Source organism: Engystomops pustulosus, chromosome 4 (genome assembly GCF_040894005.1).
Source record: "Engystomops pustulosus chromosome 4, aEngPut4.maternal, whole genome shotgun sequence".
NCBI lineage: Eukaryota > Metazoa > Chordata > Amphibia > Anura > Leptodactylidae > Engystomops > Engystomops pustulosus.
In genome coordinates, this window is record NC_092414.1 from 149,916,390 (window position 1) to 149,944,235 (window position 27,846).

The 27,846-nt window shown below is 41.6% G+C and overlaps 1 protein-coding gene across 1 annotated transcript in view; it reads left to right on the plus strand.

Annotated features, from left to right (window-relative positions):
• Window positions 1-27,846, plus strand: part of LRRC49 (leucine rich repeat containing 49) — a 73,253-nt gene that overhangs the window by 27,167 nt on the left and 18,240 nt on the right. The window contains exons 10-12 of the mRNA XM_072148080.1: window positions 962-1,109; window positions 9,315-9,398; window positions 15,420-15,589. Coding sequence (XP_072004181.1) covers window positions 962-1,109; window positions 9,315-9,398; window positions 15,420-15,589 — 402 coding nt within the window. The remainder of the gene's footprint in view (window positions 1-961; window positions 1,110-9,314; window positions 9,399-15,419; window positions 15,590-27,846) is intronic.

The following is a 27,846-nucleotide window of genomic DNA, read 5'->3' on the forward strand; positions in this document are numbered from 1 at the left end:
GCTCTATAGGAACCTGTCACTAGCTGTATTTGTGAAAATAGTGGTGACGGGTTCCCTTTAAAGGGGTTTGCCCATGAAAGAAAATTCTCAAATTTTCTCCCCCCACTGTGTACATGCCAGCAGGATATCAGTGTCTGTGTCGGTGTATGAGCGCTCCTCCTGGAATGCAGGGGGGGAGGGGCCCCAGCAGGGAGCAGAGAGAAGCCCATGAAGCCTCAGGCAAGATGGCTGTCGACCAGGGGCAACTGAAATTGTATACACCGGGACTGATGGCAACAGGTTGTACTTATATCTGTGAAATGCTGTATTTTTTTGTTAATAACAGTATAACAAAATAACACATTCCCTAATTCACCGAGTACATTTAAGAAACTTGTTCTTCGTGGAAATACCCCTTTAAGTGACCATGCCACCATCTTGGATCTGGCTGGTGCTGTGACAGCAAGGATCCTTACTGAGGGTTCCATGGCTGTCATAGCAGGATCTATAAATCTAAAGCTATCAGCCGTCTCTTTTACAGATAGAGTGAATTTACAATATACTGATGATGTACTGATATTGTATCGTACTGATACAGCAGTTACTCAGGGGAGGAGCTCTGCTGTGTTTAATAGAGAGATCACACACCAGAGTGCCCTAAGTTCAGCCTCAATCCAGTAATATAAATGCATTTTTCACAGTTCTGCTGCTACTAACACACACAAAGGTATAGTTACAAAGATCTCTAAGATTGCTTCCTAACACGGTCTTCAAATTATTATGGTCAAAACTGATACCCTCTGCATTTTATTTAATCTAATACCTCGGTTTTATTCCCTTATACTGCTGAATTTCTTTATGAGTAAAAGGAAGGGTCGAGCCAGAGTATACGGAATCGCTTTTCTCTGATTAGCTTATGATTTTTACAAAGCTTGTTGAAATGTTGATGATAGCTGAAACAATGTTTCATTTTCCTTCCCAGACTCAATGACATCCTGTGCCTTGCTGATTCAGCATCACTCTCAGATGTCACACTTGATGGCAACCCTATAGCTCAAGAGTCATGGTACAGGCAAACCATTCTGGGACATATGCTGCAGCTGCGACAGCTGGATATGAAGAGAATCACGGTAAGAAAGCAGAAGACTTCTATTCAGGACAGGAAGTAATACTCATGACAGGATAAAAGGGGTTGTCCGAGACTTTCCAAAAAAATCAAAGGTGGCCAGGAGGGGGCTGCTGAAAAAAAAGAAACCTGTACTTGCCTCACGGCGCAAGTACACCGTTGTAGAGCGCAATATATAACAACCAGGGGTAAGACCAGAAGTCCCCTTTTAAAGTTGATTATTCCCTCCCCGTTCCACACAATACATATTCCCACTATATCAATGAGCACTATTAGCTTGGGGATTGGACGGGAGTCTGGGTACCAGAGCATCAGAGGCAGCAGACACTCCGGAACTGGGAGCCCTCAACTCTCTAGGAGAGATTGAGGTCTCTAATAGATATAATTGGTCCGTAACACCACTAAAATACAATACAATACAACTTTATTGATACCCTGGGAGAAAGTTGTTTTGTACATAGTGTCATGGCAATTGTTACACAGTTGGAGACCGTTTTAACTATACAAATAGATAAATACATCAGGAGGTGCGTTCTTACATGTTGCTAGTTCCTTAGCTGCATACAAACATAGTTACAGGACATTGCAATATAGCAATACAGGTTACATGACAAATTACATATGGGGAAGCAATTACGGTACAAAAATATACCAGTTGTGACAATAAATAGACACAGACAGACACGTATAGGGGGTCACTACAGAGCTAACGGTGCTGTGGTGTACTGCTGCTGCTGTGAAGCGGAGGTGCTGTGCATCAGTACAAGCCTGACGCTGTACACCCCGCACAATAGTGACAGCATGCGCCCATCTGATCCAGCAGCAGAGGGAGAATGCCGCGCACAGGTGATGCACTCGCATGCACAAATATATGGATATGCCTACACGTATATGGTGGGCTGGCAGTGTTCCGACACCTGTTTTGCCAGGTCTGGAACAGTTTCTATGTAACCTCAAGTACTCTCCTTTTGGGATGCCATTGATGGTACACAAGAGATGTGCACTTCTAGCGTGTAGATGACGGACATTTATCACAAAGAACCTACGACTAACCGTGTATTTCTACCCTACAATTTAATTTCATCTCAAGTATTACACACGTACTCGTAATATTATTTAATAAAAGGTATGTTTTATGACGAGTGCTTACACTTTTTCATTTCTCAAATCCTTTCTTCCCCTTTGTATGTGCAACATCCCCCACCGGGGCCTAGCCCTTTCTTGGGGCCTGGAGACAGCCTGGGCCCGCAGTACCTGAGTGGCTGGCGGTTGCGGCCTAAGCACGCTTGTGTCACGGTGCTTGGTATGGGGAACCGGAGGGCTGTCCTACAGCCTGGCAGATCTCCAGTAGGGTGGTGTTGGCAAGAAATGATGAGGGAGAGGCTGCTATAGCGGATCTCCCTGGGGCAACCCTTTGGTGTCTAGAGTATGAGTCTCTGTGTGGTGGACAGGGTGCCCGTGATGGTGACAGCCGGAGTATCAGGGACCAGACGGAGGCAGAGGTTGAACAGAAACACTTACAGTTCTTTATTGGAACCGACAGGAACTTCAGCAACGTGCCTTTAACAGAGTGATGGAGTGCTGAGATGCTTTTGGAGGGAGCCTCAGGAGGTAGATCGCCAGCCTGGATGCAGAGGGCAGGCTGGGAGGTAGCTGTGTCCTAATAGGAAGCTCCAGCTTGTCCTGGAGTGCTTCAGGTATCACCCTTGAAGGTAGGATGATACCCCTTTCCTCACTAACTCTTATCTATTAGCTCCACTCTTCAGAGGCAGGGGCTAGGCTCTTCCTGCTCTTATCTGGTATGCTGGCTGAATAGAGTCTGGACTGGGGTAACCCAGTCTGCTTCTCTTCTCATCGGAGCTAGGCTAAACTAGTCTCTAGCTGTTCTGATCTTGTGCCCTGCAGACCCAGAGGGTCTGACTGGAACTGGTCTCTTCTCCCTCCTGGGAGAGACTGCCCTAGTTCTGGAAGTTTCCTGACAGGGTCTTGTAACTCCCCTGGTCAGGTGGTGGCTGCTCCTCCAATTACATCTCAGCTTACAGAGGACAGGATGTAACACAGATCATTGGATAATAGAATCTTACATCATACACAGATTAACTTCTGCCTTGTCAGGCAGGATTAACCACTGCAATGTCCCCTATGTCCTATAAGGACCATGTAGTGTAATGTGGTTACATGCAGGTGGGGCGTATTCGCAAACACTCCCTCGCCTTGCATCGGCGAGGGTGTTGCATATGTTTACAGTATCCCAAGTCCCCCTGTATGAGTTTTTTAGCAATGGGCACATGAAAAAACCCACACATTTTATACTTCCCTTGTTCTGGAGATCCCAGCGCCTGCGAGTTGCGGAGTAGTACACCCCAGCTGCACCGCACAGGCACTGAGGGACACTGTATGTGCAATAAAGCGGGGTCCCAAATCAACCTGGTCAGTTGTGTTTATATTAAACCTGAATTTTTTTAATTTTTTTTTTTAATTATTCATTGAGACACTTCTGGTGCGTCTGGTAAATCCGGTGCAGTTTTAAGACTTTCTGTCCAACTTGTAAACGCATTGGGGAGAATTTATCATGTCTTTTATAATTTTCTGGTGTACAATGCTTCAAAAAAGCCTCAGTTCCTGGCACACAGTAAGGAAACAGCAATTTTATTTCCCCCTTTTACAAACCTTACGCCACTTTTATGAAAAGTAAACCGTGCAGCCTGTACCAGGATGCAGGCGCAGGTTATAGCATATGAGCACACGTATCTCTCTAAAAAGTGACGTGAGTTTGGGAAAGGGGATAAGTCTTAGTCTTCTTAATCCTTGGCCCAAAGCACAACCAGAATTACTATTACAGGATGTAAATGTAATGCGTGTGTAAATAGCGCAGTATACTTCGGACATATGCAAACTGAGGCTGAAAGATCCCTGCAGTGTTGCATAGCAGAAAAGTTTATTGTATAGGCGGTAATTGGGAATAAACTTGCCTAGGTATGTCTGTTTCCAATCATTCTCTGCTTGGTTGGCTTCTGTCACATTTCTGACAACTAATGCTCCCATAAAGAGTACATAAGGTTTTGTACTGTATATACAAAGGGAATGCAGAATGTGATGGATTATGTCATATTTTACTTTTCTATGGTACGCCACACATCGTCCCTTACCTTGGCTATTGATCATGATGCTGGAGGATTCTGTCTGCTATCTTATTATACTTATAATTTACTTATTATATTAGTTTTTTACATAAGTGCTATTATTGTATTTTTGTGGTCAGCCACCAGGTGGCAGCATTGAGATGTAATGCAACCAATGGCAACTGTAGTTCATACTTCATTCATAGGGCAAAACTGGAAGATGTGTCAGTGACTGTATTGCTATATTGAGGAAAACAATTTCATTCTGTACAATTCTATTCACAACTCTACAAATGGTTCGGTAACAACAAATCCATTAATGGGTGATACAAATGCTAATAAAAATATCAGCTTGGCTGATCTAGCAGTGACAGATGATAGTAGACTCCTCTGCAATCTTGTATTTGAAGCTAAATTAACAGCTGATGTTTTGAGGACACACAAATACAAGCAGAGTATATATACAGTAAACCATTTGGTCATAAGTCTTTGCATGAAACCTAAATAAAGTGTTCCCATTCCACGATACATAAGCGAGGCGCTGAGTTTCTGATGCCAAGTGTCTGCACATCTTCTCTAAGCACCTTTTTCATGACTCCTAGTCCTTCAGCTATGTATAGGAACATTCACATAAAATTATTATGTATCTAGAGGATTTTCATACCATGTTTGATTTAGATGCCTACTTTAAAAAAGGGTTGTCCAAGAGCTATAAAAACCTGAGCCGGGGCCGGGGGGGGCTGCTTAAAAAAGTAAACATGTACTTACCTCCTCATTCCCGGTGTTCCCAGCAGCACAACTGTGCTCAAACCAACTTTGAGATGGCCATGCCTACCCCTCCCCTGTCGTAGCACAGTATCAGGCCCTGGGATATGGTGACAAGTGGGCGTGGCCGGCCAGAAGCTTTTCTGAATGCAGCTTCCCTGCCCCACCCCCTAAACAAACAGGGGCACATGTTTTTTTTTTTTTTTTAGCAGCCCCCACGGCCGCATCGGTCCGTTTAGCAAGGGACACTTACTCATAGATCCAGGCACCATGACTGTGGTAATCCTCTTATATTTGTTATCCATGACCACCTCCTTTCTAAAATAAATGTTAAAATAATGAGCAAGAAGTGCCCTCGGTGGGTGTTACCAGAGACCCTCCATGCAGTAGCATCACAGGCTGTCTAGCCTAGTTGTTCAGTTATCCTGCAGCAAATTAAAGGTTTGTCTAGTTTCTAAATAATTCTTACATTTTCTAAATTTTGGCCAATGTACTTCATGCACCAATTCCTCACAGTTTTCTAGATCTCTGCTTGCTCTTATTATATAGGAAGCTTTATTGTTTACTTCCTGTGGATGAGCACCAGTTCATTGTCATGTAGCCATGTTGTTCCTTAGAAACAAGATAGTTGTCCTTGGATACGGCCACCAGCGCACTCTTGCATCGATGGCCATATACACGTTATTGAGCACTGCCCGACCACCTGGATTCAGAGTTCATTACCACAGGACGACTGTGGAACATGCAGCAACTCCTGACCATTTCTTATGCAAAAATGAATTTTTTTTTTTTGTGCAATCACTCCAGCAGCGGTGGTCATCTCCAAGTACAGCTATCTTGTTTCCGAAGGACCATATGGCTACATTTATGGGAAATTATCTTCACACAGGTACATTTATTATTATTTTTTTTTAATAACATAACATCTAATTAAAGAAATGGATGCATTAAATTAAATGTCAGATGAGAATACCCATTTTACTTTCTTTTAGAAGCCTGTTTAAAAATATCTATGCTAAATGGTCATTATTTAACATGAAAGGAAATATATACAATTTGATTCATATCTTATGAAGCAGCATCTTATTTGCACCTCGATTTTGATGGGGATGCCCATCAAAGCACTTGCAGCTCATTAGCATAATTATTATTTTTTTAATAAAAAATAAAAAACTTAGGCCACATCCTGCATCAGGGTGCAAATAGGATTCCGCAGTGATGCTGCTTTATAAGGAATGAATCGGAAGATTCCCTTTAACTACAAAAGAACTTAAAAGATCCATCGGTAACCGAAATTATTTAGTGATGATCCATTTATCAACTTTATTTGTTGTGAAGAAAATATGTTTTGACAGTTACCACAATCGATTATATAGTGAAGATTAGTTAGAGGAAAAAGACCATAAATAATATGTTCCATAATGGCAACGTCAAACACAATTATCCATTTTATCCTGTGACTAAAATGTGAGGCGGACTACAGGCACCTCATAAATGGTTTTCTCACAGCTCTCACTGGACGCCTGCATTGTTTAAATTGTCCCCAGTGATGTAATGGATGGATTCGGAGTGATCTCACAGCATCTTCTTGTTAAAGTGTTTGCAATATATATAGGCAAGAATATAGGTAATTAATGTTTGTATGTTACCCATACTACATTACTACTACCTTCTATTGCATTGATGGATTATTTAGAATATTTTTTTTTGGAGGGGGGGGGGGAGGGGGGGAGATTTTCACATCATATAAAGTGATGGCAGGTTATAATAATAATTCTTCATAATAACAGATAATGCAACGCTACACAGAGTTTATTATGTAGTGTGACCAGAGCTCTATATAATCTTCTAGTCCCTCAGTTTTATTCCAACTTCATACGTATTGCATATATATCTTTCAGTAAAATCACTTGACCTATTCGACCGATTAACGCCAGACACAGAACTGCTTAAATTTTTTTCTAGTCCTTAAAATTCTCCTGGTGACACATCCCACTATACAGAGAAAGAGATACGGACATAGTGTAGACAGTTCCAAAAATTCTGTAATTTATTATCAAATCTACTCGCATAAAATCGGATAAAAATGTGCATAACAAATCCACGAGGACACCAAGTTTGATGCGCACTCCTGGCCAGACACGCCCTCCACTCGGCTTGCCACGCCCCCCTTCAAGCTCCACTGGCGTGAAGATGGTAGATTGGGGCAAATAATCGCAAGTGCTGCCGTGGCACAGAGGTCCTGATAAATATGTCCCAATGTTTCTGATAATGATGCGTTGTGCAATAAAAAAAAATCTACACTTCTTAAAGGCCAAATAAATTGGGCGGAATTTATTAAGACTGACACAAATGCTGCGCCAGTCGTAATAATCGTTAACTGGCACACGACTCGCCAGATTTACTAAGAGGTTCTGACCTTTTAGTAATTCTGGAACAGCACTCATGGTGTGCCAGGATGAACTACTCCAGGCGGACCCGATTTCGGCTATAATCTGCACCAGTGTAATAACACAGACTATTTTTAAAGCCCACTTTTCAAAAAAAGTGTAGTGAGGGGAGAAAAAGGGGGGAAGAGTCTCAAATTCCTGTCCATTCATAGTATTGCCACTTTTCAATTCCTGGGGAATTTGTTAAAGTATAAACTAAACTTTTGAGCCAAAATTGCATAAATCAATATGGCTGAACCTATATAGATATATAAGGAGTTAATCTTTAGCCTCTTATTTATCAGCTGCAAATGGACTTGAGAAGACTTTGAGAAACACTGCTCTCTGGGAGAAGAAAAGAGCAAAACATGGGATAGAGAACCTTTTTTTTTCCTTAAAGGGGTAATCCCAAAAAATACAAGATTCTTAAATATACTCAGGATAACAAAATAACACATTCTCTAATTCACTTATATTAACAAAAATACAGCATTTCACAGATATAATTCCAACCTGTCTTTATCAGTCCTGGTGTACACAATTTCAGTTGCCCTGGGTTCCGACCATTAGTCTTCTGACTTTAAAGTAGGACATATTGGGGCTTATTTACTAAGGGTCCGCGGTCGCACTACCGTTGGAAATTGGGAGACGTGCCATCGGACAATCCGACTGAAATTTACATTTCAAATTGTGTCGCTACATCAAGCACTTACATGCACCATGAAGAAGAAGGTGAACTCCAGTGGACCTGAGCGGGGAAGCGACACATGCAGGTTATCAGGCTCACAATCGTAGTAAATTGTCAGGACAGGTAAGTAAATGCGCCCCATTGTTCTCCTGTCTGATCCTGCACTGAGCTCCTCTCTACCTCCAGCCCCCACCCTTACATTTCAGGACGAGCTCACACAGAGACTTCCTGCCTGCAAGCAACACTTTGTGAGGAGACTAAAACTGCAAGCTACAAACAGATAAGGTCTTTATTCAGGGGGGAGGCACAGCAGATCTGTATGTTGTAGCAGAGCTGAGAATGTAATAGTATGACAATAGAATGGTGTCATATATTCATCTCTCATCTCTGATCTGGTTCATCTCTCTTTTGCTCAGTGTCAGATACTAGTAAATGTTCAAAAGCTAAATGAAAGTTTATATAAACTCACTTGGGGCAACTCCAATATGATGTAATAAGGTCTACTCGTACCTACCGCAGTAAGCAGATAGCAATACTGACTGAATGACTTGAGACAATGCTTGTAACTATGTACCCCTCAAACTTGCAGATATGGGGATCTGGTATTCCGGTAGAGGTATAACTTGTTAAATGTTTTCCTTTTTTTTCTTCCCTTTTTTTTTCTGTTAAATGGCTGAAATGACCAAGAGAACTATGATTCTACGGTTATTCATATTGAACCTTTATCATGATAAGTCGAAAACCGTACAATGTTGTCATGGATGATGATTCATTTTTCAAATAAGAGATTAAAAAGAAAGTGTCTGGCCTCGGAGAGACAAGGGAGTGGTGATTAACAATGAGGCAGGGGAGAGGGGGGGGGGCTGTGCATAAATTAGGTCTTGGTGGAGCCAGGAGGTGATCGTTGGACAGGACCCGAGTGCCTCCAGCTCATTTGAATATTTTTAAAAGCCTATTTTCTCGCTGTAACGGAGGCCCCAGAGTCTCCCTCATACCCTACAGGTAACTAAGGTGCGTTATGGGACAGTCTACCACCAAGAAAATGGTGGTAGATGTCCTTTAAAGTTACCTCTTTCAGTGGTTCCCTCTACTACCCTGTTGCGCTGGGCTCCTGGGTGCAAAGGGATAAATCAAAATTGAGTTTTCTATAAGTTTTTGTTTAAAAAATGAAAAATTGTTGTTGCATTCTGTTTTTTTTTCTTTAGGAAGAAGAAAGACGTACTGCATCTGTACTGGCAAGAAAAGAGGAAGAGAGGAAGCGTGAAAGCCATAAGCAAGCCTTAATAAAGGTAAGATCTGTCAGGGAAGGATTTCAAGGCATATTGAACATTTCACTCATCAGGTTTCAGTAGTTCCAGCTCATCCATAAGCTGTTAGCAGGATGAACTTGTCTATAGTTGCACTACGACCTATGTAATACTGGCATCTTGTCTATCTTTGTAGGGTAGTGACACATATACAAAGCCTTATTTAAAAAAAAAAACAAAAAAAACAAACACTTGGAGTTGTTGTTACTAACCAATTACATTCAAGTTTAAATACTCAGATCGGATTGGCTAATGTGTGCAGTGGGTTGGGTTATTTTGTGTTTGACAAGAACCTTGTAGGTGATGGCTTTCATTCTGTGCCCCATGTGATCTGATGTAATTCATGAAAATCCTTGAAGGTTTTTGGAGTCAGTCTTGGTACTGTCATTAAAGGGCTTCTATTTTCACTAGTCAAGTGTAAGTCCAATTGGATGCTATGTTATTTTTTTGCATTTTATTTTCCTATTAGTATTAACCCTTTAAGGACCTCTCCCTTTTTTGTTTTTTCATTTCCATTTTTCACTCCCCAGTATCAAAAATCTATAACTTTTTTATTTTTACAAGTACAGAGCTGTGTGATGGCTTGTTTTCTGCGTAAATTGCACTTCATAGTGATGGTATTTATTATTCCATGCCGTGTACTGGGAAGCGGGAAAAAAATAAAAAATGCAGTGAAAATGGTGAAAAAATGCATTTGGGCCGTTTTCTTGTGGGCTTGGATTTTACGGATTTCACTGTGCACCCCAAATGACATGTCTACTTTATTCTTTGGGTCGGTGCGATCACAGGGATACCAAATTTGTATAGGTTTTATCATGTTTTCATACATTTACAAAAATTAAAAACTCGTGTAGAAATTTTTTTTTATTTTGCCATCTTCTGGCGCTAATAACTTTTTTGTACTTTGGTGTACAGAGCTGTGGGTGGTGTCATTTTTTGCGACTTATGATGAAGTTTTTTAGGACTGTAAGAACTTTTGATCACTTTTTATTGATTTTAAACATGTATATATTTTTCAAATGGCAAAAAAGTGCCATTTTTGACATTGGGCACTATTTTCTGTTACGGGGATAAATACAGTGAAAAAACGTTATTATATTTTGATAGATCGGGCATCGCGGCGATACCTTATCTGTTTGATTTTCACTGTTTATATTTATATCAGTTCTAGGGAAAGGGGGGTGATTTGAATGTTTAGGGTTTTTTCTTAACTTTTTTTTTAATGTTTACTTTTACTATTTTTCAGACTCCCTAGGTTGTCCCCCCTACTGTATGGCAGTATATGGGGATTTTCCTCCTCATTCATTACAATGTGCTGATAGCACATTTTAATGAAAGGGTTAAAACGAGACAGCCTCAGGTCTTTGGAAGACCCGAGGCTGTCATGGTGACGGATCGCTGCTCCCCGATGACTCCACGGAGAGCGACAATCCTCTGCAAGATGGTGCCTGTTTTTTTTACAGCAGCTTTGCCAGCAGCAATCTGCGGGTGTTACCGATAAGTCTTTGCTGCGATATGCAGCTACCAGCTATGGAGAGGGCTCAGCCTGTGAGCCCTCTCCATGCGACCGACCCGTGTGGTGAAACGGTTAAAGATATTTGATTATTTAGGCCAGTGATGGCGAACCTTTTAGCGGCCGAGTGCCCAAAATGCAAGCCAAAACCCCCCTTGTTTATCGCGAGGTGCCAACCAAAAATGAAAGCAATAACTTATTGCTTCCTGTTCCTCAACAACGTTCGATCATATTGGCCTCCTGAGGACAAGCTGCAAAATTTGCATCATTTTAGCTTTTTTCCAGTGTCCCTCTGTACACAGAGAACCGTTGGTCCGGCAGTAGGTCCTCCAAAGATAATTCGTCCCTTCTCCCACTTCCTACTGTCCCAAGTAGTGAAGTATCACTTAAATATATGCCTGAAAGCAGCATCTTTTAAGTTGCTTGGAACTGCAGGAAGATTCTTTGAGTTCTGTCTGGTGTGCTGGGGCGATGGCCCAGGTGCCCACAGAAAGGGCTCTGAGTGCCGCCTCTGGCACCCGTGCCATAGGTTCGCCACCACTGATTTAGGCTATTAAACTCAAGTAGCATTATTCTCAGAAATGGTGTGACTGTAGTTCCCATTTATTTATACTGGATGGACTTGTCATATAACGTGTCATTTTATATGTAGTAGGACCCCAATTCATAGCTCGTTAGCTCTAAGGTACAAAATGTTGAGTGCATTGTGGATTATTATACACACCGCACATCTCAGTACATTTGGATCTCCATCCAGTAGGAAACTTAACCTAACAATACTCCTCCTATGTGTAGAACTATATTACACTTGTTGGAGTGATTGGGTGTTTGGCCGCTCTCTACCAAATCGTGTCCTGGGCAGAATGATTATTATAAGGAAGATCTTTAAGAGGATAGAATTTCAGTGTTATGACACAAGGCTCTCGTTGAAAGATGCTCCCGTTTTGCTTGAAAGCATTTTAGATTTAAACAGGAAAATGTGGGTGTTCAGAAGAGGGCAAGTTTTATTGGTAACGGAATGTGCTTTGCCCATGAAATGAGGAGCTAATACTGAGTCATATACTGGGGACGTATCATCAGGCTCGGCTGGCCTATTCCTCTTGCTTTTTTCCTTTCCTTGTCTGTGCCTACATTTACAAAGCGTTCAAATGAATTTTCCAGAGGCATAAAGCTGTTAAACCGTTGCCATGATCTACCGCTCACACAGATAAAATCGAGCCATTTTGCTTGCATGAAAAGTAATTCTGTCACTAGCTCCTTTTCTTTATGGCTATATTACTCATTTTGTTCAATTTACATGCTGCACAATATGGATTGATATGGCCTGGAGGACTATTTAACCACTGACCTTAGGGGAGAAAAACATATTAAAATTGATGCATCTGGTGAATTGAAACCATAAACCATTCATAGATAACACATCCACACTTACAATACAAAATGTCATGAAATAAAACACTGCTGCGTCTGATACAGAAAAAAGTATTAAAGTGGAATTTAAAAAATATAAAATTCTTTACATTTGTTTTTTGATTAGCAGCATAATCCTATTGACTGTACATAGTCATGATAAAAAGTGGCCCTCTTTTAAATTGTTGTGTAACCAATTTGTGGGCCAACTGAGCCATTCTCCTGTAGCAATTATGTACCATAGAAAAAGGAGATAACCTAACAAATGGATGCTTGTTTTTTTATTGGATAATCATTTCTAACCTTAGAGTGTTTTTTTTCTGTATAAGAGTCGCACCATGGCCAAGAACTACTGTTTCACAAGCTAAAGTGACTCCTCTCAGGCAAAAGATGACTCTTCTTTAGATTTGTACATTACTTTTAATATGATTATTTTATAGGTAAATGGGTAGCATTTCACATAAAGGGGCAGATCTACTTACCCTGTCCCATCGCGATCGTGTGGTGCGTTGTCCGACGAGGATTTGGGTCCGGCGCGTTTCATTAAGATGCGCCTGAGTTCCTGCATGTGTCGCTTCTGCGCCGAGGTCCGCCGGAGTTCCCATGCTTCTTCCCGGTGCATGTGAGTGCTTGATCTTGCGACACAATTCCTTTTTTAAAATCTGCAGTTTGTCTGAATCCGTCGGGTTGTCCGATGGCCATATCCCCCCGATTTCTGTCGCATTCAAGCTGGTGCCGATGTGCCACAATCCAATCACGTGCGCCAAAAACCCAGGGCAATTCAGGGCAAAAGAGAAATATTCGGGGAAACCTGACAAAATTGCGGCGTTCAGGCCCTTAGTAAATAAGCCCCAAAGAGTGAATTCTAGAAAGTACATTTCATACCCTACCTAGTTTAAAGTACAACAATAAAGTATAAAAACTTTTTCCTAACTCAGCCATAAGCAAAAACAAGCAATTCTCTAATTTACTATAATTGGCTACCTTCAGCTGTTTAGCTGCTAGAAGCGGTTTTACCTTGTCCCGGCAGGCTTTCTGGTTGCCATGAGAAACCATATAGTACAGCTAGATGTGACAGGAGGCTTGTTGAGAGAGGCTGTAAGACCTGTAATAATGTCACAAGCACTCATCACATGCTTTAGACTGGCCAATTACAAACAAGCTGTCCTGCATCATTTGAAAGTACTTAGTGTGATGGCAAAGGACCTTCCGTGATATCACATACATGTGCCTCATTACTGCAGATCTGCCAATTATAAACCTGCTGTCCTCTTCTTAGAGTGTCCACACATATCAGGAATAACTAAATCTGAATCGGGGGCGTAACTTTAGGGGGTCAGAGGTTTAGGGGGCCCTTATGGTGTCACTTTCCCATATGAGAAGACTAGTACTATAAACCATACATTATAGTCGGGGGCCTGGCACAGACTTTGCACTGGGGCCCATCAGCTTCTAGTTATGCCACCGATCTTAATCTAATGTTATAAATACCAAATATATCTGAGGCTAGGAAGAAGCCAGCAGCATGGTACAGGTATTGGTGGAATTGATATTAAAGCCTCTCTACAGCAGCGCTAACAGTATTTTTTGTTAGTAACTTTACAGTTACAATTTTAGGAGGTAAAATCTGGTTGTTGCGTCCCTTTCAGTACGGAAATGTTTTTCCCTCTCTTTTTTCCTTAATATATGTATTTTACTAAGAGATATCATCCTGCATTATGTCTTCAATAATATGTTACTGTATATGGTAGGTATTATAATGTACTATCATGTTTCTGGAAATGAGGTTTTCATTTCCCATCAAGATAATGAAAAGAGCCCCCTCCTCTTTGGATAAGTGATGCTTCAGTTCATTGTCCTTAAAGCTGAAGTAATTCTTGTGATTTCCATCTACTTTATCACATAATCCTTCAGTGGCTCTCAGTGGCGGTGAGGTCTCGGGGAGCTGTGAATAGCACATTGTGTGGACTTCATATTCTTGTATTGGAGTCTTCTACTCTTTCAAATTAAACATTTCATTTACTACTGACTACTTTTAATTTATTTAATTGCTATTTTCAATCCACTGAGGTCTCCTCAAGCATAGCCTCTTGGCAGGGCTTGGCCTCCCCTACTGTACAATGTTTCTAATACCAAATCTGCTACGTTCCAAACTCCTGTCACTTGCCCGCTAGACACCAACAAAGACCCAGCTTTTTAATACCCTGTTAATATGGATATAAATATCTCTAACACCTAGAGGTATAGCATGCGTTTTATTTGACTTTCCATTCACTCCTTATTATTGTGCGGAGGAGGACTTGGTTTTAATATAATAGGAAAATAAGTGAAAGTGGTAAAAAGAATATGGCACTTATTTAGGGTTTGTTTAACGGTTATCCATTATTTCTGTCTGAGTAAATATTAGAACTAGAGGATACCATGCTGCTTCTGTGTGACACATTTACTGCTCACTTGAGCATTACAAAGCCCCTCTGTGCTGTAGCTTCACAGTCTGTTACGCTGGTTCCCCTCCCCCCTCCCTTGCTCCCACAGCACTTCTTTCTACCTCTGCTTGATGGGGGAGGGGGGAACTGCTCCTTGCACACTGTACAGCCTGTGAAGTGGCAGCACAGAAGGCCTTTAGTGACATATCCAGAGCCCTTCTGGCTCATTAGCATATTTTTAAAATTATTTTTAGAAGGGAGGAAGTCATTGATAAATATTACCACAGTCACGGTGCCTGGTGAAGTGTCCCTGGTTTATCATTATTAACTTGATTTTGATGGTAAATTTCCTTTAAATGATGTTCCTTTAATATATATAATGCAGTATTATTTTATCCAGTTGTTTATCTGTAAAATTCTTGGGCCCTGGCACCAGGTGTTTGGATGAATTTCATGGACTGGACCACACAGGTTCTTCACAGTAGAATGGCAAACTCCTATAACAGCTACTGATAATTAGACAGACTCTTGTGGCTGCATACATATTATCCCTTAGTATCTCTTGTATCTCTGTAGGGGTGTAGGAAAAAAACAATTATTGCAGTGTTCATGTAAGTTCGTGAATATTTTTATAAATAAATTTTTTTGTTTCAGGAGAAAAAAAGAATTGCAATTCACAATGCTGCTCGACAGTGGAATATTCAGCAAAACAGAGCATTATCTGGCACAAACCCAGACCAGGATGGTGGAGGTTCAGTAAGCCCTTCTCATAAACCATGCCAGCTAAATGGATCTACTCCTTATGAATTTAATGACGACAAGAGGTAATATACAGTGTGATCTGCACAACTTAATGTGGAAACTGTTGTGTATTCAGCACTATTTATACTGTATATATTTATACCGTATATACTCGAGTATAAGCCGACCCGAGTATAAGCCGAGACCCCTAATTTTACCACCAAAAACTGGGAAAACCTATTGACTCGAGTATAAGCCGTGGGTGGGAAATGGATTGGTCACAGACCCCCCCAGTAGTATACAGCCTGCCAGCCCCCAGCAGTATACAGCCTGCCAGCCCCCAGCAGTATATAGCCAGCCTGCCCCCAGTAGTATACAGCCACCCCAGCCTGCCCCAGTAGGATACAGCACTGCCCAGCTTGCCCCCAGTAGGATACAGCACTGCCCAGCTTGCCCCCAGTAGTATACAGCACTGCCCACTTGCCCCCAGTAGTATACAGCACTGCCCTGCTTGCCCCCAGTAGTATACAGCACTGCCCAGCTTGCCCCCAGTAGTATACAGCACTGCCCAGCTTGCCCCCAGTAGTATACAGCACTGCCCAGCTTGCCCCCAGTAGTATACAGCACTGCCCAGCCTGCCCCCAGTAGTATACAGCACTGCCCAGCCTGCCCCCAGTAGTATACAGCACTGCCCAGCCTGCCCCCAGTAGTATACAGCACTGCCCAGCCTGCCCCCAGTAGTATACAGCACAGCCCAGCCTGCCCCCAGTAGTATACAGCACTGCCCTGCTTGCCCCCAGTAGTATACAGCACTGCCCTGCTTGCCCCCAGTAGTATACAGCACTGCCCTGCTTGCCCCCAGTAGTATACAGCACTGCCCAGCTTGCCCCCAGTAGTATACAGCACTGCCCAGCTTGCCCCCAGTAGTATACAGCACTGCCCAGCTTGCCCCCAGTAGTATACAGCACTGCCCAGCTTGCCCCCAGTAGTATACAGCACTGCCCAGCATGCCCCCAGTAGTATACAGCACTGCCCAGCTTGCCCCCAGTAGTATACAGCACTGCCCAGCCTGCCCCCAGTAGTATACAGCACTGCCCAGCCTGCCCCCAGTAGTATACAGCACTGCCCAGCCTGCCCCCAGTAGTATACAGCACTGCCCAGCCTGCCCCCAGTAGTATACAGCACTGCCCTGCTTGCCCCCAGTAGTATACAGCACTGCCCTGCTTGCCCCGAGTAGTATACAGCACTGCCCAGCTTGCCCCCAGTAGTATACAGCACTGCCCTGCTTGCCCCCAGTAGTATACAGCACTGCCCAGCCTGCCCCCAGTAGTATACAGCACTGCCCAGCCTGCCCCCAGTAGTATACAGCACTGCCCAGCCTGCCCCCAGTAGTATACAGCACTGCCCAGCCTGCCCCCAGTAGTATACAGCACTGCCCAGCCTGCCCCCAGTAGTATACAGCACTGCCCAGCCTGCCCCCAGTAGTATACAGCACTGCCCAGCCTGCCCCCAGTAGTATACAGCACTGCCCAGCCTGCCCCCAGTAGTATACAGCACTGCCCAGCCTGCCCCCAGTAGTATACAGCACTGCCCAGCCTGCCCCCAGTAGTATACAGCACTGCCCAGCCTGCCCCCAGTAGTATACAGCACTGCCCAGCCTGCCCCCAGTAGTATACAGCCCAGCCCAGCATTAAAAAAAATAATGAACCTATATACTCACCCTCCGGTGGCCCCGATGTCCGCGCGGGTCCTCTTCTGGCTTCCGCGGGCGTCTTCTGTACATCGCGCTGGGCGCCGCCATTGCTGTCTCCCGGACGGCCCCTAGTATGACGTCATCAGCGGCGCTCGGGAGACAGCAATGGCGGCGCCCAGCGCGATGTACAGAAGGCAGGAGAGGCGCCGGGAAGCCAGAAGAGGACATCGGGGGAGCAGCGCTGCAGAAGAGGACATCAGGGGAGCAGCACTGCAGATCGGGGCCACCGAAGGGTGAGTACATAAGTTTATTATTTTTTAAGTATTTTTTAACTCGTTGTGACTCATGTATAAGCCGATGGGACGTTTTTCAGTACATTTTTTGTGCTGAAAAACTTGGCTTATACACGAGTATATTTGGTACGAACATTTTATTTTTATTCAAAATAATTATACAATTATACATACGAATTGGGTTTTTTTTCAGGCCTTATTTGTGATGGCAGTCCTTCAGGCTAGGATGATAATTTCTATGGTCCGGCATGTAAAAATGAATTGAACTTTGGTACCCAGCTCATGCTCCTGCATTATTCCTTGGTCTAGCCAGAGCTCTCATTAATGGCTATACATACATCATGGAATCTTTTGAAGGAAGCTTTATGCTTTGAAAACAAAATGTTGGGGGAGATTTATCACTTCTTGTACTCCAGTTTTCAGTCATCGGCCGATATCACAAGCCGAAACAGGAGCACATGTGTATGATAAATCTCCCTCGTCATGCATACCTTATATACTCGAGTATAAGCCTAGTTTTTCAGCACAAAATTTGTGCTCAAAAACCCTAACTCGGCTTATACTCGAGTCAACTAAAAAAATAAAGACAAAACTCACCTTTCTGACGTCACCTGTAGGTCCTCTTCTGTCTGAGACAGTCTGAGACAGAAGAGGACCTGTGGGAGACGTCGGAAAGATGAGTACAGTGTTATTTTTTTCCCTACTACAGGGGTTGGGCAGGCTGTATGCTACAGGGGCTGGCAGACTATATACTGGGAGGCTGTAACCAATGCATTTCCCACCCTCGGCTTATACTCGAGTCAATAGGTTTTCCCAGTTTTTTGTGTTGAAATTAGGGGTCTCGGCTTGTACTCGGGTCGGCTTATACTCGAGTACATACGGTATTTACAATTTGAGCAGCTCTCAGTGATTGCTACCTTCGCCAGCTATTTGATTTTGCAGCTATGTGACAGTATAACATAAAGTAGCTGCATGGTCGACTGATAAAACAATAACTGTGAGTAGCTGCATACATGTAAAACAATAGCGCTGCTTTATCCTTCCATGACCTTTGCAAAATCTGCAAGGCATATACACTCATAGATATATGCAGCATCAGTGGAGAGAACCAGGGGGACTTTTTGTCTTTACTTAAGAAATCTGAAAGACAGAGTGTAAAAAACTCAATCCAGCCATGCTAAAAGCTAGAAGCAAGTCACCGCATGCTCAGGTCAGAGGATTCTTATTCTACACATGAGATCCATAGTTTTCACATCTATGGTATATCTTGTACATATGTCAAAAATTCTCCAAAGTGAGTATATGCCTTTAAGATTTTTTAAAAAAGAAAAAAGGTAGATACCCTAGGGCATATCAATCCTCCATATGGATTCAATATTTAGTGCCAAAGCACTTTACCTAAGATTGTGGGGTTGTAACCTAATCTCCACTACAACTGTCTCGCTAGAAGTTGGATATTTAAGTGTAAGACATTTAAAGTACATGACATCTGGGTTTCAATATCCTGATCTATTTTGTCATTATAGTCTGAAATATTGAGTACCAAAATCCCAAAGGTTTAAGAAGCCAAAATACCATATCTCTCTCAGCTCATTGGGGCCTTAAAATAGCTTTTCAGTTCTGTACCTCATAAATTATTTACATCTAAATGCTTCCCATAAAATGTTTGTTCACCTAAAAGCATAGTTCTTAGACGTTAGTAAATCATTTTTTTCTTACTACATGCCTTACCTGTAGTAGGAGTTATATTGCAGTGAAAGTGCACAAGCTTTCATTGCATTTTTATTCAGAACTATGGGTAAGTTTCTGACTTGTGAAGATGAAGTTGGATTTTTCTTAGTTTGAACTCAGTAATAGACTATGCAGTTCTCTTCTAAACTATATTTAGTTTTCTGATAGCAAGAAATGTATAATTTAATTCTATCTGCATAAAATGTGATCAGAAGAGGACTTCCGGTTCTGGCGCTGATGGAGATAGACGCATAGTGCACAGACCCTGCCGGCTTCCACTGAGATCAGCTCCCGAGCGTTTGAGCAAGCTCTCCTTGACTTATTGTATCTGTCCATGGGGCGAGCAAACAGACTCGGGTCATTTATGGAGAGGTATGTGCTGAGGAGTGGGCAAATGACTGACCCCCACATGTCAGTACCCACTGCGGTGGTTAAGTGCTTTTCACCTGACCTTCTTACCACCATGACTGTGGCCATTCAGACCACACTGAACGACCTCAGGCAACAGGTACAGCAGCAAGAGGCTCAGCTGTGGGGTGTAGAAGAACGTGTTACGGGCCTAGTTGCCCATAATCAAGGACCTGGATAACAAGTCAAAAATGAAGTAACACAAGGTAAGTGGGTCTTCCGGAGGAGATACACAGGGGGTACCCTTAGGAAAATATTTGAGGATGATCTACAAAAAACTTTCGGCATTGGGGCATTAAGTGTTGAAGAACATGCACACTTCATTGGACCGCTGCAATATGGGGGAGACTAAGGCCTTACCAAGACAGGCAATCGCTAAATACCTTACTATATGGACAAAGAGGATATTGCTCCTAGGAGGACACAAGTTCCAGGACTTTTCTGCAGGAGTGTCCTGCCTGAGGAAGCTGTTTGCACCGATATTTTCGATGATAGTAGCCAAGCACATTTGTTTCCAGTTGGCGTATCCCGCACTGCTACGGTTGCAGCTTAGCGACTGCTCACAGCACTCTATTAGTGACCCTCAAGAAGCGGTGTTATTTGTGGAAGCTACCACCGAGGAGGCCTTTACTAAGAGAGAAAATCGTACAGTGGACTCAGTCAGCTAGAAGGCTGGTTGATCGGGTCTTAGGTTGGCTGTGGAGATCAATAGAGACGAGAGATTTCAGCTGGGGACACTATAGCTACGATTATTGATCTGTATATGTGAAATACAAGTATTCTGTTTAGGTACCAGGGTTCCCTCTCATTAACTGCCTAATACACGAAGGAAAAGGGTGAAAATATTCATAGGTGCTGTTTATTAGAGGATTAACAGTAAGAAAAAAAAAAGGGGAGGTTAGCTCTTAAGCTGGTTTCGCTTGAAATCTAGGGGGAAAAGGGGAAGGGGTGGGGCAGCTAGGATTTGCGGGAACTCACAGTTAGGGAAGCACTTATGCCCATTGCATGTGATCAAAGATAGGTGGGGGCAGAGCACTGCACTCGCCATCATAAAAAAAGGGAAGTCTAGTTAACAAAATACGGGGGAGTTAATGTTTAGGGGTCAGTTCTTTCGATATTGCAACCGGGTCTGATAACCTCAATTATTTTTTAAAGTGTATTCCAGGGGGGGAGTATACTGCTCGTCACTCCTATGAGAAACTTTGTTGGGTGCAGGGCTGGGAGAAGGGGGAGCTCAAAAGCAGGGGAGGATTCTTTCTCTCTATCCTGCAAATAGAAGGAAGGGATAGTGTCAGATTCTTAGGACCTGTGTTCCAAGTGCACAACCTAGACTCTCATAATGAGGCTTATAACATGGAACGTCAAAGGCGTGCACCCTCCCACAAGTGCATTATGGTGTTGCGATATTTGCAGAGATTACACACAGACATTGTGCTACTCCAGGAGACGCACCTCGGTGAAGCAAATTCAGTTGTGGGTGGGTGGGCGGATTATGGGTCTCCAGTAGTGGATAGGAAACCTGGGGTTCTTATACTTTTAAGCAAGAAATTGGCACACCACGTATAGGGCATGAAAAGGGATGATGAGGGACCTGCAGCTAGAGGTAGCAGAGAGACTAATAAGCATCTACTGCATACATGGCCCAAACATGGAGCAATAGATCTTTAATGACTACTTCACCACACAAGTTTTAGGTGGAGACAAGTCAGAGAGGTTGTCAGCCAACTTGGCTAAAGGGAGGCAAACCATGCATATTCTAAAGATCAGGAGGCTTGATATACAGGAGACAGCGGATCCTAAGATAATAGTCTCAGTCTTGGGGGATTTCTAGAGATTCGCCAGTGCATTAGGGGAGAGGTTTTTTTTTTTAGATGGGGTTGAGCTTCCCACACATTGCTCACGAACAGCTTATTTCCCTGAATGCACCAATCGCAACAGGAGTACAAAAATCTGATGTACTACAAAAGTGCTTAAGGAATGATACCTTTATTGGCTTAGCAGAAAAATTTATTGCAAGCTTTCAGGGCTTTCATCAGGCATGTATACAAATGAAGCACCGAGAGAAAAACCGCAACATTTGAGAGATGTTATGATAATTAGTACATAAGGTGCGACTCAATCATTACTTATTGGGAGACTAAATTTGAGCAGTGCCCCCCCGGTTTCTTTTTACACTGAATTCAGTTCACGCCTGTGTTTGGACCTCTGTTATTATCACTAAAACTACAATAATGGAAGTTACATCTGTTTTCCACTGATTTCTAAGGATTTTTAGTGACCCCTTTATTGTCCATTTGTTGCTCTTCCATTAGGCCTCCGTTATTTAGGACACTAATGAAAGCAATTGAAAGACCATTAAACTCAATAGACAATGAGACTTTAATGTATCAATTAGACTTCCGGTATTATCATTTTAATGATGGCTGATAATAAGGTGGTCTGAACACAGGTGTGAACTGGGCCTAAGGTAAATGGTCTCAGTCTGCCAGCTGTCAAAAAGAGGAAATCTCTTTCGAGGTATAGCTTGAGTACGTCCTCTTCATAAAGAATTAATGGCATTATGAGCGGCCAAGTACCATCAGCATTGCATGCTAGACTCCATATATATCATGAATGCAGGCACGCTATTCACAATATAACTTGTGACAAATATGTTGTGAATCAGTGCATCTACAACAGACCCATGATGAACTTAGGAGAGACACATAGGGTCTATAAAAATGATCATCAATCTATTACAGCCTCCATGATACAGGATAGGGAGTTTTTGCAGGGATCAATGTTGGTCAATAGAGGTGTAGCTCCAGGTTCAAGTTCTCATCAGAATCCAGTGCCCGGGCTTAATAATAGATACAACCTATCAGCCATAGACAGGACCTTAGTGAATTATTTTATTTGAGATTAAAAATAAAAGTTATATTTTAGCTCGCAGCTGCTACACGCTTAGTAGGGAGATATCTTCTACATCTTTGAGAATTTCAGTGAATGTTTAGACTCCACATAACTTGTCTTACAAGGTCTAGTCACATAGATTTCCTAATATGAAATCATTTATCACATCAGTTATACACCACAAGATGCTATCACAACAAGTAAGTGTGTTACATCAGGATGGAGCATCTGGAGAGACTTGTTGTAATAGAGCAGTGATTTTCAACCTTTTTTGAGCCGCGGCACACTTTTTATACTTAGAAAATCCTGGGGCACACCACCAACCAAAATAGCACAAAATGACACTAAAACAGTCATATTATACATATAGTTAGTAATATAGATTCTAAATTTATTTTACTCACTCAGTGTGAAACCTGGGCCTGTTTCGATAAACACAAAAGGGATATCCTGGCAGTTTCTCAGTTTCCTCAGTTTCTCCCTGTTTTTAGTATATGGTGCTGATTATTATGTGGCTCATATACTGCAAAATAAAGGGGTACAATGAGAAGTACTATGGCCATGAGGCCAGAGTACAAGTGCCAGCTCATATACTCAGCATATGAGCTGGTACTTGTAGTACTCCAGCCTCATGACTATAGTATTTCTCATTTTACACACTGGTTGAAAATCACTGTAATAGAGGACTCGTCAGTGATTTTGGCTTCACTGTGTTACATAACTTGTGCAGTGTGTTGGGTTGTACTGCCCCACCTTCATTAAAGCACTGCACAGGCACGGGGAGCATCTCTAGGTAATTATAAGGTTTTTTTTTTATAGTGCTCACAGAGAGACTTACTATGTGGCAATTTGGGACACTAAATAATTGGTGCATAAGGACCTGCGGCTGGTTTAATGTTCAAAACTGCCCTGATAGGTCCTCTTTATATGTCATATAATTCATATTGTTTGTGTAATGAAGTGTTATACAATTTTCAATATATTTCCGTATCAATTCCTCACTGTTTTCTAAATCTCTGCTTCCTGTCATTCATCAACTTCATAGTATCATAGTTTATTTGGTTAAAAAAAGACACTTGTCCATCAAGTTCAACCAAGGAAGAGTAGGGATTGGATGAGGAAGAGATTTATGGGAAACAATTCTATATAACATAGCCATCAATGTTATTTAGGTGTAAAAAGGCATCTAGACCCTTCTTGAAGCTCTCTGCTGTCCCTGCTGTGACCAGCGCCTGAGGCAGGCTATTCCACAGATTGACAGTTCTCATAGTAAAACAGCCCTGTCGCTTCTGATTTTTCTAGATGGAGACAGTTCCACCTCTTTATTTTGATTTGATTTAATCTGAAACAACTTACCACCATATTTTTTTTGTATGGACCATTCATATTTATATAAATGAGTCCCCTCGTAGTCGTCTCTTTTCCAGACTAAATAAATCTAGTTGTTTTAATATTTCCTCATAACTGAGACCCTCCATAGCCCTTATCATTTTTGTGGCTCTTCTTTGTACCCTCTCCAGCTCTAGGGCATCCTTTTTATGGACCGGTGCCCAGAACTGGACAGCATATTACAGGTGAGGCCAAACCAATGCCTTGTACAGTGGTAATATTACATCCCTATCATGAGAGTCCATACCACTTTTGATACATGACAAGATCCTACTAGCTTTAGAGGCAGCTGATTGACATTGAATGCTGTTATTTAATTTATGATCTACTAGTACCCCCAGGTCCTTCTCAACAAGGGACTCTGCTAGATTTACTCCCCCAGGGACATATTTTGCCTGTGGATTATTAGCCCCCAGGTGCCTAACCTTACATTTATCCACATTGAACCTCATTTGCCAAGTGGACGAGTAAACACTCAGTTTGACCAAGTCACCCTGCAGCCTATGAACATCCTCCATAGACCGTATTACACTACACAGCTTGGTGTCATCTGCAAAAATAGACACCGTGCTATTTATTCCAATTCTGTGCCAAGCACAGAACCCTGAAGTACATCACTAATAACTGGTGACCATTCCGAGTAGGATTCATTGACCACAACTCTCTGGATATGATCCTTCAGCCAGTTCTCAATCCAATTGCAAATGATTTCTGCCAAACCAATAGCCCTAATTTTACCCATCAGCCATCTATGAGGGACAGTGTCAAATGTCAGTGTCAACTTGAAGAATAGTTTAACTTTGCATTACACAAACAGTATCAATCATTTGCTAAAATGTAAAAAGTTTTTAAGTTGTGTTAGTTGCGTTCAGGGCAGATTTACGACTGTACATATTACATAGGTTTAGGGACCAGTTATGTGAAAATCCTGACTCTTTCATCAGAAAAATCTCCAAAGCTTTATTAATGTCAATCCATAAAAGCACGCCAGAACGCAAAGTGGCATCTTTTTTATGAGCTTCATATGGATGTGGTTTAGAAAGGTTTTACACAACCAGAGTACATTTTACACAGCAGATTGTGCAAGTGAAAATGCTCACAAATATATAAACATTGAGAAATTGTTAAATAGGATCCTGTTGGTGATGTCATTTGGAAGGTTTTAGAAGCAAAGTTTTCCAGAAAAGTTTCTGTGTTCACTTACTATATCTTACTCTTCCCCTCCCAAAATGTACCTCTAAGTGTAATCTTCAGTCTGTGTCTGGGGGAGGGGGGTTACTATATGACGGTAGAAAATAGTGGTCCATTAATGCTTTTTATGTAATCAAGTGGGCAGTCTGCATTGTGTTGTGTTTTTATAAAATGTGATACTGTGTCAATCTTTAACCCCTACAAGACACAGCCAATTTTTTTTTTTTTTTTTGTAATCTGGCATGTGTCCTTTTATATGGTTATAGCTTTTGAACATTTTAACTTACCAAAATGATTATGAGATTTGTTTATTCGTGACACATTGTACTTCATGTTAGTAGTAAAGTTTGGGGATCATTTTTGATTTAAATGAGTTTGAAATATAAAATTATTAGAATCCCCCCTATGAATCCCCCCATTTTCAAAAGTACACCTTTCAAAGTATTAAGAACAGCTTTTGGGAAGATTGTTAACCCTTTGAGCGCTGCATAGTGATTAAAACAAAAAGGAGATGACATTTAGAACGGTCCAATTTTGTTAGTAATACATTCATTTAGCCCTAAAATTTACACATTTACAAAAGATAAAAAGAAAACCCATCTTAAAATTTGTTATGGAAGACAAGGTTGATTTGAATTCGTAAATTAAACTAACACAAAATTAGTAAAACCATATAGTTTTTGCATCGGTATCTTCCAAGTTGCATAGCACTTTTTTTTTTTTTTTTGTACTCATCCATTTTTACTTTTTGTGCCCCTCTCCCTATCATTTTTTTTTAATCAATCATCTATTGATTTATGTATTTACTAAAATGTGCCTTGCTATATCGACTGTTAGGCAGTGTACCTATGGTTTATTCCAATTTTTTTATGTTTTTAATCCTGTTTTAAGTATATGAATTTAATAAAAATCAGCTTTTGTACACATCCGCTTTTTTCCTTGGTTTAGATTTTGCCGTTTTGGATGCGTGTACCTGTACACGTTTTGTCCCCCTTTTTTGTATATATATTATACAAATGGGACATACAGTATCTAAGTAATGTCTTAGAACCAGAAAGTAATGTATTGAACCAGAAAAGTATGGAAGTCTTGGCCAGAGTACGATTAAAATTCATAAAAATAAATCCTTTGTCTTACCTTAATTATTATTCCACTTGAGTAATTTGCATACATGAGGAAATTATAGGGGAAACCTGAGAGGAGTCTATATCCCCCAGTAATACCTGCCTGGAGTCTTGTGGTCTGCCACGTACATAGAGTGGAGAACATACACATGAACTGTACAGGATTACCTCATATGTCAGCTTTCCATACGAACCTCCAAGGCTCAGTGTACAAATCCCGTCCTAATATAGCATGCATTCCTCCAGAACACCGTGTGATTTATACAGTCTATTGCTATACTTAATTATAGTGTCAGAAAGATTGCATAGGCCCCAAGAGCAATCTCTGTCACAAAAGAAACCCTGTTCAAGGTGTTAAAGTCAGATAATGTGAGGCTCCCTTATTTAATAATGGCAATTTAGTCCATACAGTCACCTATCAGCCGCTGGTTTATAGCTGTCAGGATAAGACAGGAATGAGCCATACAAAAGCACAGCATATTTGACAGTCTGCTGCTATATTTACCTTGAATGCTTTGGGTTTTATTTTGTTTTATACAGGCAGTCCCCGGGTTACGTACAAGATAGGGTCCGGAGGTTTGTTCTTAAGTTGAATTTGTATGTAAGTCGAAACTGTATATTTTATAATTGTAGATCCAGACAAGAAAAATTTGGGCCCCAGTGACAATTGGAGTTTAAACATTTTTTGCTGTAATGGGACCAAGGATTATCAATAAAGCTTCATTACAGACCCCTTACAGCTGATTATTGCAATCTGGGACTATAGTAAAGCATTCAGAAAGCTTCACCAGAGGTCAGAGGGGTCTGTCTGTAACTATGGGTTGTCTGTAAGTCGGGTGTCCTTAAGTAGGGGACCGCCTGTATACTATATATTTTCCTTAATTTTAACTTAATGACTATAACATTTCTTTTCTATCACTGCAAAAAAAACTATAAAAAGTGATTGCTTTATGGGAGTGCATTCAGAAAGAAAGTACTTTATATACTTGAGTATAAGCCGATTCCCCTAATTTTGCCACAAATAACTGGGAAAAATTATTGATTTGAGTATAAGCCTAGGGTGGGAAAATCCATTGGTCACAGCATCACAGCACCCCCCTCCTACTAATGAAATGCCTCCCCCAGTAATATGATGCCCAGTATTATACTTTTTGATGACACATACTCCTCCAATTTAAGTTAAGCTTACAGGCCTGTAATTGCCTGGCGAAGTTCTATAGCCATTTTAAAATATTGCCACCACATTCGTGTTGGCACTGTTTAGGTAATCTCTAAAAATTTTAGTCAGCAGCACAGCAGTAACAGAACTGGGTTCTTTAAGAACTCTGGGGTGTAACCCATCTGGTCCAGGAGCCTTGTACACATTGATTTTATTGAGCTTAAATTGGATCATGTTTACATGCAGCCAGTCTAGTATATTACAGGATGAATGACCCACACTGGCGCCTTCTATTGTATAAATGGAGCTAAAAAAGCCATTTAGTATCTCCGCCTTCTCTTGATCTCCAGTCACCAAAGCCCTATTTTTAGTTTATAGGGGTCCAACCTGCTCTGGCCTTTTTTTTTTTTTTTTTTTTATTCTTTTTTTTCTTGGGATTTGTTTTGCTATCTTTGGCCAC